At 48.8% G+C, this 18918-nt stretch overlaps 1 protein-coding gene across 2 annotated transcripts in view; it reads left to right on the top strand.

The window, feature by feature from the left end:
• Positions 1-1544: 1544 nt before the first annotated feature.
• The window catches only part of TAF3 (TATA-box binding protein associated factor 3), a 42786-nt gene continuing 25412 nt past the window's right edge, over positions 1545-18918 (top strand). Inside the window, exons 1-3 of one of the 2 annotated variants that reach the window (XM_078609552.1) lie at positions 1545-1807; positions 5681-5798; positions 10434-10694. In XM_078609552.1, the coding sequence (XP_078465678.1) occupies positions 1760-1807; positions 5681-5798; positions 10434-10694 (427 nt within the window). In that variant the 5' untranslated portion in view covers positions 1545-1759. Of the gene's footprint in view, positions 1808-5680; positions 5799-8106; positions 8232-10433; positions 10695-18918 lie in introns of those variants that run through there. The other variant, XM_078609553.1, reaches the window with a different exon arrangement.

Raw genomic sequence — 18918 nt, 5'->3', positions numbered from 1 at the left:
GTGTGTATGTGCGTGTGGGGAGCGGTGGTGTAGCGGGTAGCGCGCTGCACTACGAACCTGGCGACACGGGTTCAGGTTCCCGCTCACGGCTAACACCGGTGACGATTATTTGAACCGGTCCTGGGCCTCCCCTTAGGTCGACTCAGCCTCAAATGAGTACCTGGTGCGATGTGTAAACATCACCACTGGGGAGACAAAGGCGGCCGGGCGTGGTTGTTGCCCACCCTCTGGAGCCGTGCCGGCCTTCATAGGTCGCTAAGGGCACTTGCCCCTACAGCCTTGTGAAGGCTTTCACAGGGGATCGTTGTCCAGGGAAATTGAGTTTTCAGGTCGGCGTTCAGCCGTTTCAATACGGCACAATGTTTTTCTAACACTTTCTCTCTATTTGTTTGTGTTTCTCCCTCGTGATGGGACTTTGTGGGGTGAACGTTGCGATTTATAAGGGCACGGGGTGACCAGTACGGTCTGAATTGGTCTGTAAATAAGGAGTTGACACCTGTGGTTATATTTGGACGAACACATTTTGTTGGGTATATATTTGACGTGCCTTCAGTTACCCTAAGTCCACGCTGCTTGGCATCGCAAACAAAGGCTATTTCATATTCCCGACGGCGACTTTTGAGCTACTCCTGTATTCGTGAGTTGTCTAAATGTTGCTGCTTGCTGTTGTAGGCCGTGGTGACCCCGGTGAGGTTGTGGTTGTGGTGTTCAAGACTCTCGCTTATTTTGTATTTATCTATGTGGGGAGACAAACGGGTGAATGAGACGTCACTTGTTAAATTGACCGCACCTACAGTCCAGGGGTTGGTTGGTCCATGTCTTGTGTGCAGATTCATTTCTGTTTTAAATAAACCTTGTGAAATGGGGGTCACGTGCGTCTGTGTTATTTTTCTGCTCTACATTTCCACATAAACCACTTTGTTGACATATTATTTCTGAACAGGACGCTCCTGAAAAAGAAGCTAATAGCTCAGTGATCTTTACCTGGTAATATACAAATCTATTAATAGTGTCGTTTTATTTGCAAAATTGTTTTTAAAAGTGATTTCTTTACACTTTCCTATACTTTGCATTCCCATTGTGTTTTTTTGTATTTGCTGTAACGTTCTATGCGCCCCCCCCTCTCTCCCTTTACTGGACACCTGTGAAAATAAAAGAGCTTTATAGCTCATCGGATTCACCCTCTTCGGGTGAGTAAATCGACTCTCTGTTGTATTACATTACATTTTTAAGTATACTAGATTTGTGTTTCTATTTAATTTATACCTGATGACGATTGCTTGTGTTGCAATCGAAACGTCGCATGCTAGTATTTTACTTATTATTTTATCTTTATACGTGACTTTACCAAAAGAACCAAAGAATAATTCCTGCAGTCACGAAAGCTCCAAATTAAGTTTGAATCAAAGCGAACAATTCCCGGCTTGCCGATGCAAGTGACACGTGCTCCCCCACGCAACGTGGCCGCGTCTCGCGCGCGCGCACATTCGGTCGCGCGGCGATGACGTCACCGACACGGAGCCCCGCCCACCCCTGCCCGGAAGCCCCGCCCCCTGCCCGGCAGCGAGGCGGAGGCGGCGGGCAAGGCCGCGGAGAAGGCCGCGGGATAGTTCGCGTCTCTCCCTTCTCTCGATCTCTCGATCTCCCGCCCGCCCGCGGCCTCCTCCTCCGTCGTCGTCGTCGTGTCGTCAGCCCCCTGTGCTCGTCGCCCGGCTTCCGTCCCCCAACACGCCCCAGGCGTGAAGGTTTGGGCTGAGCCATGAGCGACAAATACACGCGCGCCGTGCTTCGGGTCGTGGTGGCTCAGGTGAGGTGGTGGTGTTTTTGGAGTTGTTCACTCCGCTTGTGGTGGTGGTGGTGGTTGTTGTTGTTGTTCTCGCTGCCGTTGCTTGCTTTGGTGGAGTTTACGACGAGTTGGGGACTGGTGGATGTGCCCGTTGCAGAGTTGTGAATGCGGTGAGCGTCGGGCGGCTAATGTTATGTTTGGGGAGCACAGTGTTTGTTTTATGCATTTGTCAGTTCAGTAAGTCGACCGATGGCACCTGGGTCTGTCCCGTGACCTGCCTCGACGCTTCACGTGGCCTCAAAGTGCACCTAGCTTGGCACGGCACCCGCCCCTTAGTGGCGAACGCCGGTGGGTGCATGTGTGCTGGTTCTGGTGCTGTGTGTTGACCTACACTGCAGTAGCAACATCATCAATAGCAGCTGACATCATCACGCCTCGCCAAAGAGAAGCAGTTCCAGCCCATCACATTAGGGGCGAGTTGATTAAATGTTTGACCAAATATAACCGGGTAATTTTTAAGTTGATGATTTTGTATGGCCCGCGAATGCTGTTATAGATATCCAAATGGCCCTTGGCAGAAAAAAAGGTTCCCCTGACCTCCAGTATGAGAGAGAAAGTGGCATTCGGATTGTGTGTGTGTGTGCATGTCAGTGGACTCTGGATATTGTAGGTGTGTATAGTTGGGTACAAGGGGTAGGTGTGTGTGTGTGCATGCTGCAGAGTGAGTGTGTGTGTGCATGTCAGTGGACTCTGGATATTGTAGGTGTGTATAGTTGGGTACAAGGGGTAGGTGTGTGTGTGTGCATGCTGCAGAGTGAGTGTGTGTGCATGTCAGTGGACTCTGGATATTGTAGGTGTGTATAGTTGGGTACAAGGGGTAGGTGTGTGTGTGTGCATGCTGCAGAGTGAGTGTGTGTGTGCATGTCAGTGGACTCTGGATATTGTAGGTGTGTATAGTTGGGTACAAGGGGTAGGTGTGTGTGTGTGCATGCTGCAGAGTGAGTGTGTGTGTGCATGTCAGTGGACTCTGGATATTGTAGGTGTGTATAGTTGGGTACAAGGGGTAGGTGTGTGTGTGTGCATGCTGCAGAGTGAGTGTGTGTGTGCATGTCAGTGGACTCTGGATATTGTAGGTGTGTATAGTTGGGTACAAGGGGTAGGTGTGTGTGTGTGCATGCTGCAGAGTGAGTGTGTGTGTGCATGTCAGTGGACTCTGGATATTGTAGGTGTGTATAGTTGGGTACAAGGGGTAGGTGTGTGTGTGTGCATGCTGCAGAGTGAGTGAGTGTGTGCATGTCAGTGGACTCTGGATATTGTAGGTGTGTATAGTTGGGTACAAGTGGTAGGTGTGTGTGTGTGTGTGTGCATGCTGCAGAGTGAGTGTATGTGTGCATGTCAGTGGACTCTGGATATTGTAGGTGTGTATAGTTGGGTACAAGGGGTAGGTGTGTGTGTGTGCATGCTGCAGAGTGAGTGTGTGTGTGCATGTCACTGGACTCTGGATATTGTAGGTGTGTATAGTTGGGTACAAGGGGTAGGTGTGTGTGTGTGCATGCTGCAGAGTGAGTGTGTGTGTGCATGTCACTGGACTCTGGATATTGTAGGTGTGTATAGTTGGGTACAAGGGGTAGGTGTGTGTGTGTGTGTGTGCTGCAGAGTGAGTGAGTTTGCATGCATGTTGTGCGGGTTAGGGCTGGTACATGCGTCTGCAAGGCACATCAGATGTGTTGTCTGTGACCATGCAATACAATTTACCTTCATGTCGCGTTTAAATGCAACCGCATTTGCAAATGCTTAACAGGGAGAAAAAATATAACACCGTATCCGTATGCACATGAAAGCAAATGGGTATTGAGTCTTGACTTAAACAAGGGCAGGAGAGTCAACAGCACGGAGTTTATTTTTCAAGAGGAAGGGAGTTCTAGACAGGGGAGCAGCAGCCGAGAAGGAGCGAAGATTGTGGGCTTTCTAAGACGGAGGTGGCCTTTATTGCTGGGGCGGAGACAACATGCCGAGGAGGTGAGTGAGATGAGCGGGAAGAGGTAGAAGGCAAGATTGAAAGTCCATAAAGACTTTTAAAGACAGCCACTTACAACCTTTAAGTGAATCCGAGACGTTTACAGGAAGCCAGTGGAGGGATTGGTAATCGTGCTCGAGTGACGTGATCATCTGTACGGATCGGCAGCCCCTTGCAGCGGCGATCTGGAAATGAGGGAATTTGTGAGACCGCAGAGGAACGATTTGCAGTAAAAGTCCATGCGAGAGAGGTTATGGAGCCGTGGATTTGTGCCTCGGCAGCCGACGGAGGTAGGGAGAGAGGCCTGCCTCACAGACCCGGGAGAATGTGGTGGGTGAATGGGAGTTCAGCATCTAAAATAACCCCGAGGTTGAACACCCCTATTTTTTTGTCCAACGTGAGAGATGCACACTTGACTTGGAGACTTAATTTAGAACTGACTTTGTTTACCCTATTTGAATGCGCTTAGTTTTGGCAGTATTTAAATGAAGAAAGTTAGAGTCAGTCCAGTATGAAATTGCATCAAGGCAGGCTTCAAGATTGGACATTGCGGATTGTCCAGTGGCTTGCAGATGTGTGTGACAATACAGTGTGCGCATGTGTGCGGTTCAGGGATAGTGTGCGTATGTGTAACTTGTTGAGGACACGTGACTGGCAGATGTGCTGTGTGTGACATAATGCATTGTGAGTGTGTGTGCATGTGTGCGAGTCAGGATTTAGTGTGTGGGTTTGTTGTATGTGTATAGTTGGGAACAAATGGCTTGCACATGTGTTGTGTGTGACTGCAGTGTATGTGTGCATTGTAGGGTTAGGAATATAGTGTGTTTGTATGTATTATGTACGCCACATGCCACTCATCTGTCATCCCATAATACCTGAATCTGTTCCATGACTTCGATACGTCACGTGCTTTGGCCTCACAGTGCACCTAGCCTGGCATGAACATTGGCGTGTGTGGGTTGATATTTGTGGGAGGTATATACACATGTGCACCATACACGTGTGTAAAGGTCTGCGTGTCCTTGCCACTACTCGCGGTAGGGCTGTGTGAAAATGAGAGCGGGTGCATGTAAAAGTCTATTCTATTCTTGCATATGGCAAGCCTATGTTCAGGAGCTAAATGGCAGGTCTTCTAGCCATGAGAGGGCTTCAGGAAAGCGTTTGTGTCGTTTTGCTATTCCTCTGTTGAAAGAGTGTAGACTAGCGGTTTACTTTATGCACCTTAGTTTGGATTGCATGGCCACAGTTCTTCGTGGGTTGTCTTCAATTTTCTGTTTATGAAGGACATGTGCTCATTGGCCGATTGATGTTCTGATGCGGTTGATGGTTACACCCGTGTCTTTGAGCAGTACTGTAATGTCAAAGCCAGGAGGTGTTCATTCTGGACGTCCACTTTGTTCTGTTGTGCTCGTCAGCATTCTTCCAGATCTGCGTTAGATTCTAGGATCCCAGACTGGGGATTGATACTAGAGTCAGCGGCGAGGTAAATTGTTGAGTTTACATACGAATATTTTGTGCCAAAACATTTGCCAGACTAGGGAGCTAGGGGATTGGTGTCAGTTTCAGTGTTCCAGTTATGATGAGCGTGGCATTAATGAATTGTGCATCTCGTAGATTTGTGTACAAGCTCCTGGATCAGGCTGGACCGTAGTAACTCTGCCACTGAGTAGATCAGTGATAAGATGGCAGTTCGCAGCAGATTAGCTGATGCACCCCAGGGTCTTGCAGTTTTCTTGTCGCAGGATGATTCTTGATTTCGTCTTTTCACTGCCCCATGACCTGGGTGATGTGATCGTGAGAGTGAATGTGACGATGGTGACTCCGATGGTGACCGCGATGGACCCCGTGAAGAGTGAGTGCCCGTGGCTGTGGTGCAGGTTTGTCAGGGCCTGGGCTGGGACGCCGTTCAGGTCTGCGCTTCGGAGGTGCTCACCGACGTCCTGCAGCGGTACCTGGAGCAGCTGGCGCGATGCTGCCACCGCTACAGCGAGCTCTGTGAGGGCGCCGCACACTCAACGACAGCACGCACGCTCACTACTGCGCACATCACATTCACTCATCACACACTAGGGCAGGGGTCGACAACCTACGGCTCCGGAGCCGCATGCGGCTCTTTACGGGCTGCTTCTTGACAATATGTACGTATGTACAGTATGTACTCAGATGCATTGCGGCTCTTGAAATACTGAATTTTGTACCGAATTGGAAAGAAATGGCTCTTCTTGTTATTTTGGTTGCCGACCCCTGCACTAGGGGAACTGCACAATAGGGATATCCTTTTAGCAGTCCACGCCGAGGGGCACTGGGCATACCAAGGGACACCACACGCATCCGGAGCACCACACACATGGACGGGGTATCGAATGAGAAGCGTACACCAGGGCATCGCACACATTGGAGACACCACGCGCTCGGGTGAACATCGCACACCTGGGGCACCGCAGAGGCTGGCTGTGACGTTGCACTCCTGTAAGCCAGTGATGTGTTGTGAAACTCCCTTCTGAGGTGCCATACCCTGGCTCGCCAGGAGAAGGCAGTTCAGCAAAAATGTGTACTCCACCTGTTGTACGTATGTTGAACTTCTTTAACACTGTACGTCGCCAACCATGCTAATCGGAGGTTTTCTCCAGATGCTCCGATTCCCTCCCACATGCTAACACTCATTAATTGCCTGATAACACCTTAATAAATCGAGGAGCGCAGAGCTTGGGCAATTGTTGGCATTGCCGGCTCATCACGTGGCTGGCTGCCTTTTTACCGCTCTTCTGTGGTTCCTGGTGCCTGTGAGTTTGTTCTCTCTCTTCGACAGTGAGCGAATATTGTGCTGCGCATTACAAGATGAGATTATTGCGAGTGTCTTGGCACTCGGCGGTGTCAACTGAACCGCTCATGTGTCTCGTCCGTGATGTGCGGTCGTACCTTAAACACACTCGTGCCGCGTTCGCTCATTACACTCCTGAGTCGGTTCGCTGGCACTGGTGAGTCGTGACACTGGCGCTTATCAGACATCACAGTCGCACTAATCGGACAACACATCTGCACACTCGTAACATCCACGCGTCACATTTACACGCATCATTACGTTCACTCACTTATGCATTCACTCTAATCGCATCCGCTCATCAAAATACAGAGATTCGTGAATCAAGTGGTACTAGCGAGCACCTTTTAAGTCTGGTCAGCACAATACCCTTGTCTCACTGGTGTTGATGTTTTACATAAATACCAGGTATTCGTATAACGCAATTGTCACCATGGTGACTTGTCATGTAGGATGTTAATGATGACGTGAATGATGTTTGTGTGTATTTCATAGATGATGACGTTGACGTCGTAGTACACACTCGCATTTATATACACTCACACTCATCATATTCACGTACCGCCCTCGTCCCATACACCTGCAATTGCATACACATCCATTACTCGCAGCCGCACTCATGTATACCTTGCCTAACAATATTGCATCTCTATACATAACACGCAAACACTTTACTGCATAATCAGTCGAGAGCACATCAGAGACCCACAACACACACACACATGCATGTACAGCCCCTTTTTTTTCATCAAATCCACTGCTGGACGAGGAGCTCCCCACAACATGCGAGTTGTGGGGCGTTAATTGCCCATACTTCACCACTCTGCACAGTGCGGGTCGGTGAAAGCGATGAGCAAAGACGTTTGAGCACAGTGTGCAGGAACGACAATGGATTCAGCCCAATATGGATGTACACGCCCCCGGCCACAGGAATGTGGAATCGTAGTCTTCCACCACCGGCTCGGGGCTGTACACCCGTTATGCCATTCATTGCCCAAGACGTCGCCCACAGTATGTTATTTTCTTTTAAGGCCACAGCACTCGTTGACAAAATGTGTTGAACGCGAGAATAAATCGCTTGCACTCGTGGACAAGTGTCTGGGCAGATGGGGCTATTAGCCACCTACCCCGCATGAGCATTAAATGCCTCGCACAATTTGTACAACGTTAGTACAAAAAAAGTTAGCAATTAAACACGTGTTGTGTGTGTGTGTCTGCGTTAACGGTTGTCGCCACAATGGGCCTGCCTATTGCGAGGGGCGGGGCCGTGTTGCCTGGGTGGGGGCATGGGGGGAAGAGGAGTGGGGGGGAGAGCTCTGCGTCCCCGCCCCTCCGTTTACATTTCCCATCCCGCACGCGCGACTCGCTCCCTATCAAGCCTCGCCATTGGCTCGAGGCCGCCACGCCTCCGGTGCCGCGGCCAATGGGGAGGTCGGACTCGCGCGGCGGCGCCTGTGCGCGCTGGGGAATGCAATGGCAGCGCGGCCGTGCCGAGATGGCATTGTCCTGTGCGGGGGAGACGCGGAGATGGCGACCGGTGCTCCTGGGTTCGAGTCCGGGAACCCTGGGGGGCTCGCACCCCCTCGCTGGGTGCTGAGGGGGTCCCTGTAGGTGAGGGGGGATGGTGGGAGGGGGTGGGGTTTGTGTGGGGGGTTTGGATTGGGGGTGGGGGGGTTTGGGGGTGGGGGTATTTTCAGACGTAAACACGATGTTTTGCTGCGCGTGGAATATTGTTGTTATTGACACTTCGTATGATCATTGTTCACCTTCGATAGGGTTGTGAACATAGGCATGCGACGTAATGAGCGTCGTCGTCGTCATCCTCCTCGTGATAAACATAAGCGACATCTCCCTCGCCGTAATTACCAAAAGCCATTAACATAATCGGCTCCGTCATGGACATCGTCGTCGTTTATAATGTCACTTAACGTAATCGACATTGTATTGGGGAAATCGTGACCAACCACAACGTCATACCATCGCAATTAACATCGTTGACATCACCCATCATCGTGGTGTCATAATGCATAGCCTCATTAACATAATGAGCGAAATCGTCATTAAGGTCAGTGTAATTAACAGCATCATTAACATCATCTTTCAATAACGTCATTAACATCAGAACGTTAGACAGCAGCTTTATGCATAACACTATTAATATTAACATCATCATTAATATGATGTATTATTGCCATGCACATGATAAGCATCATCACCTGCGATCATCTATAGCATCACCATTAACATGGTTATCACCTCCAACATCGTTGTCGTCTTCAACAGCAACAGCATCGTTATCACCATCAGCTGCACCATTATCATCAAGACACGTGTTGGCGTGCTAGCGGGTAACGTCACGAAGATTATTACCATCATTACATAATTAACGTCAACATCGCAAACGTCTTTATTATCAACAGGATCATTATTGTATACAATGTCAACATCGTTGGGATCATCTACAACATTGTTAATGTGTTCAACATCGTGACCAACATCATCGTCTTGATGTCAGCACGTGGAATATCATTCATTACTTCATCATTACCATGTCATAATCTGTAAGACCAACCAAAGACCCACATGCAGAAACATCATTACCACATAGTAGTAGTAGGTTTTTACCCTTTCAACTGGTACAAAACTTACACCTTTATACAAGGAATCATGTTTGCAATAACCACAACACAAGCAGTCAAAATGCAAACAAATCATTACCAGATGTTTTTTTTATCATTGCATAAACAAGACATGCATGAGCGCGGGGGACGCTGCTTATGTCACTAATGTCATCGATCACATCAACCCATGCATCAAAATAAAGGGAGCGATCCGAGAGGACGTCCACTGCAGAGATGGAGCAATGAAATCATGCCTTGAGCAGGTGCTGCTCGGTGGATCACACCGCAGGGTCGTGAGAGGTGGCGCCTGCTTGGGGGGGGAGTCCTTCAGCAGTGGATTGACCGTGGCTAATGATGATACGTCAACATCGGCGTCACCCTAACATCACAAATGATATCTTTAAATCCAAATTGTGCGATTGCATCATTGTCAGGCGATTGCAATGTGCGGGTCTGAGAGCAATTTGCTTGCGCAACTAGCTGCTCAGATGTGGGCAAAGCAGTTGCAGTTAATTCAAGTTGCGCGATTTCAAGAGCGATTTCAACCCTCAGTTGTGTGGGGACGTGGCTTTACATGTCCAAGTGGCAAGTTTATTTTCTTTAACCAGATGAGAACTCAAGTGACCAGGATTGAGGTCTCATTTGCAAAAGTGACCTGGGTGAACAAAATGGCAAAGGCAAAAACAAAGTTCAGTAATGGAGCAAATAGAAAGCGGGGTAAAAACAACTGTGTCACGTGAGATATTGCAAATATTGCGCCAAACATTAATCATTGGGAAACAATAAATTGCACGTAGCCTGAGTCGGCTCGGACAGATACTTTTTTGACAAATAGTACAATTACAAAGTTAAGTTACAGAAACATGTATATCGGACATCTATTGTACTAATATGTAAACACACAAGGAGAAACTGCAAAACCATCTTTCACTGCAAGGACATACCTGTGTTGCAGTTGATACCTAAGCCCAGGACTAATTATCTCCTAGTTTTAGACAAGGATAAACCATGACAAGGGCAAATACAATTTATTTTATTTCTACCTACGTGACTTTACCGAAAGAACCAAAGAGTATGGATTCCTGCAGTCACGAAAGCTTCAAATCAAGATTGCAAATACAATTGTCAAATGCAATTGCAGTGCATGAGGAACTCTGCCACTCTGTGTGTGTGTGGTGCCGCGGACAGACGGGCGCACGGACCCAGATCTCGAGGACGTGGGGCAGGCGTTCGGCCTCATGGGAGTGAGCCTGCACGAGCTGGAGGACTTTGTGCACAACCTGGAGCCAGTGGCGTTCGCACACACGCTGCCTGCCTTCCCGGCCGTCAAGGCCAACACGCTCGGCTTTCCGACGGCGGCGGCGGTGGCGGCCGCAAGCGCCCGTGACGCCGCCTCGCGCCGCGACTACATCCCCGACCACCTGCCGCCGCTCGTGTCCGCGCAGGAAGGTGAGTTTGCTGCAACCCCCTGCCCAGGATTTGTCCCAGCTCGCTTTCGCCGCTTTTCCACTGGCACGGCTGAGCCAATCCAGTGTGGGGCGCACTGACGGTACGCATTTTTTTGTTTCAACTGCCTATTTTATGAGCCCAGCCAGAACCAAACTTTGATAATGCTGAGACATCTGAATCAGGCTGCGGGGCCAAGGATGGCCAGGGCTAATGGTGTATGCAACTGATGTCATCATAGCTAAAAAGAAGATCACCTAAACAGGTGTGTGTGACTGAGCGAGCGTGCATAGCTGTCTGTGTGTGTACCATCGCGGCATCTGTGTGTTTCTTGAGGTCACACATTGCGCGTGACATCAGCTGGATGGCTCGGCTTCTGCATTGGAAATACAACCACGTCCATGCCAGGGTGGCTCAGCACGGCCCCGACATGGTCCAGATGTGCGGGTGGAAAAGTGGTATTTGAGTAGTCACCGCCATTTCAATCAGTCAGCGGAGCCACTATATCCATGGTGATGAATCCCAAACCATAAAATTCTTCTGCTATAGCTCCTGGGCTTGTGTACAGGTCCTACCGCTTGTTGGTGAGCATGATGTTGGTGGTTTCGCTCCATGTGCTAGAAGCGTTTTTGGACAGGGTGCCAAAACCACCTGCGGTACAACCTGATAACCACATCAGAGACCTATACAGCACAACCATGACAACCTAATTCGTTTTCTTCTGTTTCCTAGCACTTCCTCTACTCAGGTGCGTTCTGCCTTTGTGATCCTTTTTCTCCACTTTCTCCGGTACTGGGCCATCCCCCCACTCCCCACTTGGAACCACCTCTGTAGGCCAGCCTCTCAGCCTCCGCCCTGGTGCTTCTATCTTCATCACTTTCCTTCCGATGCCATTCTCCTACGACACGTCCGATCACTCTGAGTCGACTTTCAAATGCCTGGGGCCGGGCTAATAGATTGAAAACTCATCTTCGAGTTTGAAAACTAATTTCTTTAGAACCTCTTTTTGTGTTCAGTTTGTTGTCGTTCCCCCGCACCTCCGATTAGCATGGTTGGTTATGTACGGTGCATAGGAAGTTCAACATACAGCTTCGGGATGGTGAAAGGTTCTTTTAGCAACGTGCCAAATGTTTAATACCAAGTACTACCAGCAGAGGGCGGCTTAGCCCTGGGTAATACAATGTAATGTGGCTATCTCTGTCGTCTAAATGCTCACTTTATCTCAATAAGCTGGACAGAAACAGTTGGGCAAGTTTATTTTATATAGAGAGGAGAGGCAGTTGGGCATAAGCAGAGGAGAAGAGGAAGTTCTTAAGCTTGGACAGGGACAGGGAGTCGACAGTGCGGATGGCTGGGGGGCAGAGGTCGCAATCAGGTACCTGATATCCGTACCCTACCCGATACCCGGCTACCCGTACCCAGTCGGGTACGGGTGGGTACCCGTTTGCGACCTTGGTGCGGCCGGGTACGGGTACGGGTAGGCCGTGAGTCACTGGTGAGTAACTGTTTGTCACTCATTTCCCAACGTCTTGTCTCTTTTCACAATTCAAGTTCCTAGAATCAACCCACCTGCGCCTGCAACATGGCTTCATCCCAGAGGTCGCAATCGGGTACCCGTACCCTACCCGATACCCGGCTGGGTACGGGTAGCCGGGTATCGGGTAGGGTACGGGTACCCGTTTGCGACCCTGGTGCGGCCGGGTACGGGTTCGGGTAAGGAATCAAAACCTGTTTGCGACCTCTCACGTGAGAGGTGAGATTTTTTTCAATTTGGCTGTATGTAGCGCTGCACACGAAACATTTTAGGGGACAAGGCTGACTATTTCACTTTATCTCGCACAATTAATAAACAGAATATACATCAACATTTATTTGATTGAGATCAGTTCGTCAACCGAAAGTGCACACACGTACTTGGACTTTATATCACCAGGTCAGAATTCAGTGAGACAAAATTATCTCTGTCAAGAGGGAAAACTGTGGTCTTTTTCCATATGTCGTTTGGAAAAAGCAGCTGGTTACAAATTGTTTAATGTTGTAAACCATTCCACAGCATCTGGGGCGCTAAGAGTGGAGTTTGCTTGTTCCACCAGAATGCAGCGGTTTTGTTTTGGGTCATTAATGATGCACGCCTGATGGGTTTGCATCTCATCGCATTCACAGTTTGCTAAAGTCCTTGATCTTAAATTTATGGTTAACAAACGAAGACTTCACGGTGTCTGTCATATTTCCACTGTAGCAAAATCACAGCTATGGTGAGACCAAAACAAAATGTGTCTTAATACATGTGGGGCAATTATTTTTTTCATTTACTTTTGGCTGTATATGTCACAGATATAACTTGCAAACATGCGGTGTTATGGTAAATCAACAGACCCCCCCACCCCTCAAGCCACTCAGACACACCTATAACGTATAAGTGAATAAGTATTACATATGGGCCGGTTACTTTCAAGGTCAATGAATGTGTGGGGGTCATCACAGTTGATGCCACCGTACCGCACCTCCCCATTGTCCGGTCCTCTCCTGCTACATCCCATAGTTGTTGTAACAAAGTTGATACAACCACTAAGATCTCTTCTTACAGTACAGTATTACACTCTCTGACTTTGATCATCAACATCGTTATAATTTATTTGTATTTGGAAATGGGCTTCATACATCCCAAAATGTCTCAGTGCTTTTGGTCTTTTGGTTGCCGTAGTAAGCCAGCATTATGAAGTGCAAAGTGTTTGGATTCAAGAAACCTTTTCAACCTGTGATAATTATTATTATATAGTAGCAGTAACCCTTGCACTGGGGCAGAGCAGTGGTGCAGTGGTCTGCGCGCTGCGCTGAACAGCAATGCCTTTAATCCGTGATGATAGCCTCACTTAGTCTTGAGACCATCTTTTCAGGAGGGTCCTGCTTTGCAATGTATGGCCGATGCCATGAATCAGCAGTACTGATTCCATTAATCAGTAGTTTTGCATCATTTGGCTTTGCTGTGCCGCAAACAATAAGTCCACCACCCACATTTAAGCCTTGCGGTTGCCCCCTCTGGCTACGCAGGGCAACCACAGTTGGCGACACCACCGCAGGGCCTGGTATGCACGCGGGATTCTGCGGGAGATTTGTTTTTGATTGCAGACAAGATTTCATCGCCGTTGCATCGACGCTGTTTACAACATGCGCCATAGACCGATATGTAGTGTTGTAGAGGGTTTGTGATATGGGGTCTGGCAGGGGTTGTAGGGGGAGCTTTGTGATTCGTGAACTCAAGGCAACAGAGAGCCTACTGTGTACGGCTCGCTGTTATGTATTTGGGCTGTACCCGGCGTTGTTCGGCATAATGCCGTTTTTTCTCCAAGCCGAATTATGTTAATGACATATTGACTTGTGAAAAGCTTAGATGGAATACGTCGCTAGAAGGGTTGATGGCCAGTGGTCGAGACTTCTGATAGGAGTGGCAGCCAAGGGAGGGAACGCTTGACCGAGGATTCGTCCACCACAGGAAAGCGGCAAAGAAATCGACTCGTGTGCACATGCAGCACGGATCGTTCCCATCGTGGGATTGTGATATACGGCGGTGGATCGGGGGAAGGCCTTCATCCACCAGTGGATTAATCAGGGCTGACTCCTATGATAATGCCACTCTTCGGCTGCATGGGATTCACACACCACACACGTCACGTGCTTATTTTTCAACCTTGCGCCCACTCACCCGCCCCCTCGTTAAGTTAACTTTGTGGCTCCGCATCCACGCCGTAATTTCATTAGCGCGTAGTTTCTCGCAGAGCCGGCGATCGAACGCTCGCCCGTGGGAACCCGCTCGGACCCACGCCGTTCTCCGCGCAACATTTACTGCCGCGGCCTAATTGAAAACATACCTGTGTGTGCCTAACGTGCACACTCCGGCTCCTGCGTTGCCCATTTGCGCAGCCCGTAGCTCGTTCACGGGCCGCTGCCCAGCGTCAACCTGCCCCGTCACATCCGAGCTTAATGAAAAAAATAAAAAGCCCATAAGTGTTATTAAGGGGAGCCGACTAACATTTGACCCTCGCTTGTAAGTGCGCTTGTAAACTGGCCGTAATAACGCGGCACAAAGCAGCGGGGGGGGGGGGGTTGCCCCGGGGTCCTGAATGCTAATGAGCGGGAGGGCCTGGGGCATGGCGGACATGTCCAGTGAGCCGTGCGGTGGCTCGTTGGCTCACTCAGTCACTCACCTGCTCGCTCACTCACTTGTTTACGCACTTACTCGCTCACTTTGTTTACGCGCTCACCGTTTATACGCGCTCACGTTGTCTCGCTCACATATTTACTCACTCGTTGCATGAGTTTGCTCGCTCAGTCACGTGCTTGCATGTTCACTCGCTCACTCTTCTCCTAACTCTTATGTTGACTCGCTTACTCCTATGAGTTACTCGCTCGCTTTACACATTTGCGTGCTCACTCAGTCACTCGCCTTTTCGCTCGTTCAGTCGCTTGGCTTATATATTCAACCCACGCGCTTCTTAAGTCACTGTCTTAATGGCTCACTGACTCTCTCGATCGTTTTCTCACTTCTTCATTCACTTGCTCATTCATTCAATCAGTTTTCTCACTCATACTCGCCCAAACACACTCCATTGATTGCTCGCTTTCCCACTTGCTCATTAACTTTCTTACTCACTGACCCACTCACCCCCATTAATTAATTAACTTCCTCGCTCAGTCGCTCATCCACCCTCTCACTCGCTTATTCACTCACCCATCGTGTCACTCGCTGACTTATTTACTCACCCACCCACTTTGCTCACTCACTTCCCCCCCCTAAACCTCATTCTAGCCTCACCCCGCCGTGTCCTCTCTGCCCTCGGGGTGGCATGACCGCCAGCCTACCACTACCTGTGCCAAGGAAATAGTTTTGCCAGTTGTTTTTTTTTGCATGCAGAAGAGATTGCCGCCGCCGCCGCCACCACCACGCCGGCAAGGGTTGGGTGCGCGACTTGAAAGGACCGCTGCACGCACGCACGCATGCCGTGCTAGAACGGGAATGCAATGTGCAGTATTCGTTTGAAGGTTTAGATTTAACTGTAGCTATTTCATGGGTGGGTATCAAATAGGTATTTTGATAGGTAGGTGAAAGGTATTTTAGTCGTTTGAGAATCGAGGCAGGTGGTCCTGCGGCAGGTCTCCTATCTCGCATTTGCAAAGTCGCGTGTTCAAATTGCAGACGGAGGTCGAATCGGCCCATTGTCATCATCATCATCAAGGTATGAAATTGATTTAGTTTGACCTGAATGCAAAAGCAAATTAAATCATATAAAGTGTGGCATTGAAGGAAATAGAAATTGGAGCAAAAAACAACTTTTTCAGATCATCACTCGAGCATCTAAAAGGTACTAGTTTTTCAGAAGTCAACAACCATTGTTACCCCCTGTGGAGATACTTTTTCCCCATCTTAGGAATGTGGACGTTACACAACTTGCTCAGGGCCCACCAAAGGAGTATGAGCTCCACCCCAACGTTTGAGTGTGTGGAATACGCATGTGCACAGCTTGGGAGAATTAAATAATGTTTGTATAATTAGTCTTGTTAAATAGTGCTCTTTGTGCTGGCCTGCCGCTTGAATTACTCTGCCAAATGGGTTAGGGTTCATCTGCCACCCAAATTGAACCTCACCTCCCCAGCAATTTGCTTCAGGACCATTATCAAATTAACACACAGTGCCGTGATTAGACAGATTAAGAGATCCCATGGCCCATGTTGCAAGGAAAATATGCGGAATTATCAAAGCGTGACGATGCATTGATATGTCAATGGTGGATTCTTTCATTCAGCAGTGGATTAACCATGGCCGATGGTGATAATGTTCAAATTTAATTGAATCACCCGTGTGAGAATCAAATGTTTTTTTCGATCCGTGGAAGACGTATGTGATACGTTGACAGAATCCCTGCAGCCACTTAAGGCATGGCATCCGCCGCAATAGCAAAGCAATGGATTAATGAAATGATTCACTACCCGGGATTGTGACATTCCATCCAATCACTGTTCGGAGGGATATTGGGCGGTTATAGGGGGTGAGTTGTCACTTTCCAACAAAGTGAGCGATGCCGTGGGAGGTGGCTCCTTCTTTGCTGTTGTTCCCAAGGTCCGGAATTCTCTCCTTCCAGACATCTGTGCTACCAACTTGCCGCCCCCCTATTGCAGTCTCGGCTCAAGATCTTTCTCTCCCCCTCCGCTTGTGACTAAACCGTCTGCCATCTCTAACATGATTCCAATCTAACCTTCAAAAATATAAACACTTCCCTTTCATCTCCGCGATGCGCGTCATCTTCCACCGTTGTATACGGCATCCGTAGATGCAGTTGGTATGTACATGCTATACACATTAAAAGTGAAAAGCTTGATGAAGGAAGTTCTGGGAGAAGAGATGTTTGGGAATAGACCAAGAGCCAGAATTAAGACCGATCCTGCTTTTGACACCTTCAAGGAAGTAATGGATGGGCGCGGGGTGCGTGCAGTGAAATTCAGAAGAAAGCTCAAGATCGGACAGAGATGGAGGGATTTTTACCCAGGAACCTGCATTGGTTAGAAGACTGAAGACAATTAAATTAAATTGCATTTTTGTGTGTGCCCCACCGACAGTCTGTTGAAACCGTCCCTAGGCCAAACTGCCCAATGGCAACGCCGGGCGGGTGTACGCTGCTAGCACGCCGGTGCCGTCGCGGTATGCGCCCCGGCGGACGCTGGCGACGCAGCCTGAGTGGGTGCGCGTGGGAAGCGTGCGATGGACATCTCTTGGGGCGGTGTGGGTCAGGATCGTTGGGTTTGTGTTTTCGTCGCGCACAGACCATTCCTTCCGCTGCTCCCCCTCCACCTCCCCCTCTAGCTCCCCCAAGCCTCCCCACCCGCACCGTGTGCATGCGGGTTGCACGCTTGTGTCGCAGGCGCCAGCATGCCGGACGAGTCGACGGCGGTTCGCTCGCCGGTGCTGTAATGTTACCGCTGGCCCGGTCGCGTCCCATCAGAGCGGTTTTCTTGTGAGCCCGTCGCTGTGTGTGGGACCCAGCGACGTCGGGCGATTTTTATCAGAAATTGGTGCCATTTTACCGCTTTCCTATTTTGTCTTTTTTCCCAAGTTGTTTATCACGATTGTCCTGCTGGTGTCAGGTCATCTTGAGACGATGAATACATTCGCTTTTCTCGTAGAGCAGCACCCACTGTGTTGGAGAACGGATGGCCCACGGAAGTGAATATCACAGAGCTCCCGCTGAGATTCATCCAGGTGACCTCCGGTCCACAGAGTAGAGGGCTGCACCGACAGTAATTTCACCACGTGACAAACGTATATTTATACTCTTTGGTTTTTTCGGTAAAGTCACGTAGGTATAAAATATTCCTGCAGTCACGAAAGCTTCAAATCAAAACATATATTTATTATCAGAGGTAAAAATGTGGCAAATTAAGAGCACAATTGAATGAAATGTGATGGGTTCTTTTGTTGTGTGTAGTCATTGCTCCTACCGCACTTGAGAATCTGGTTTCTCAACATGCAGCTGTCTGGGTTCGAACCCAGGTCTCGGCGATATTGGCTCACTGCTCTGAACCAGCACCTGATTCACCAAACCCACTATTGCTGCTTAGTTACATTAGTAATACTACTTATTTCAGTTTTATACGGCATCATTCATGCAAGTTGCATCTCACAATCTCTTCACAATTTGTAATGAACGGAGGTGCTGAGCCTCCGCAAAGCAACGATTTCAAAAGTTCTGGACTCCTTTGTACATTAACATTTTCCCCGCCAATTCATGTGGATACGTAATTAAAGGAAAATTCTATAAAAAAAAACAAACAGCTGCTCTTATTCTGTTGGATAAATTATTTGTGATGCTGCTGTTGCATTGGCAGTGGTGCACAACTACAGTTAACAAAACAACACTGGCCTTAAAAATAACATAATCGACAATGTTTTGGGCAAAGGTCCTTCACTGGATCCTTTTAGATACACACCTGGGGCTCCGTCCCCATGACTGAGTGACACGGGCCTGAAGTTTGGTTAATGAAAGAAAAGACTTCACAGTAAAGGTCACACACTCCGTAATATCACCATAATGACATATTGTATTCGCGCGTTGAGATGTATTGGGATGTTTACCATCCACCGTGATTTAGACAGCGCGTATATATATTCGGTTGATAAGCCCGCTGTTGTTAACCAGGGTGGCCGCTGGGCTCCAAACGTGAACCTCTGCAATAA

The sequence above is a fragment of the Lampetra planeri genome, chromosome 32 (assembly GCF_965212315.1).
Source record: "Lampetra planeri chromosome 32, kcLamPlan1.2.h2, whole genome shotgun sequence".
Lineage (NCBI taxonomy): Eukaryota > Metazoa > Chordata > Hyperoartia > Petromyzontiformes > Petromyzontidae > Lampetra > Lampetra planeri.
The sequence above is the reverse complement of the archived record's forward strand: the minus strand, read 5'-3'. Positions and strand labels throughout refer to the sequence as shown.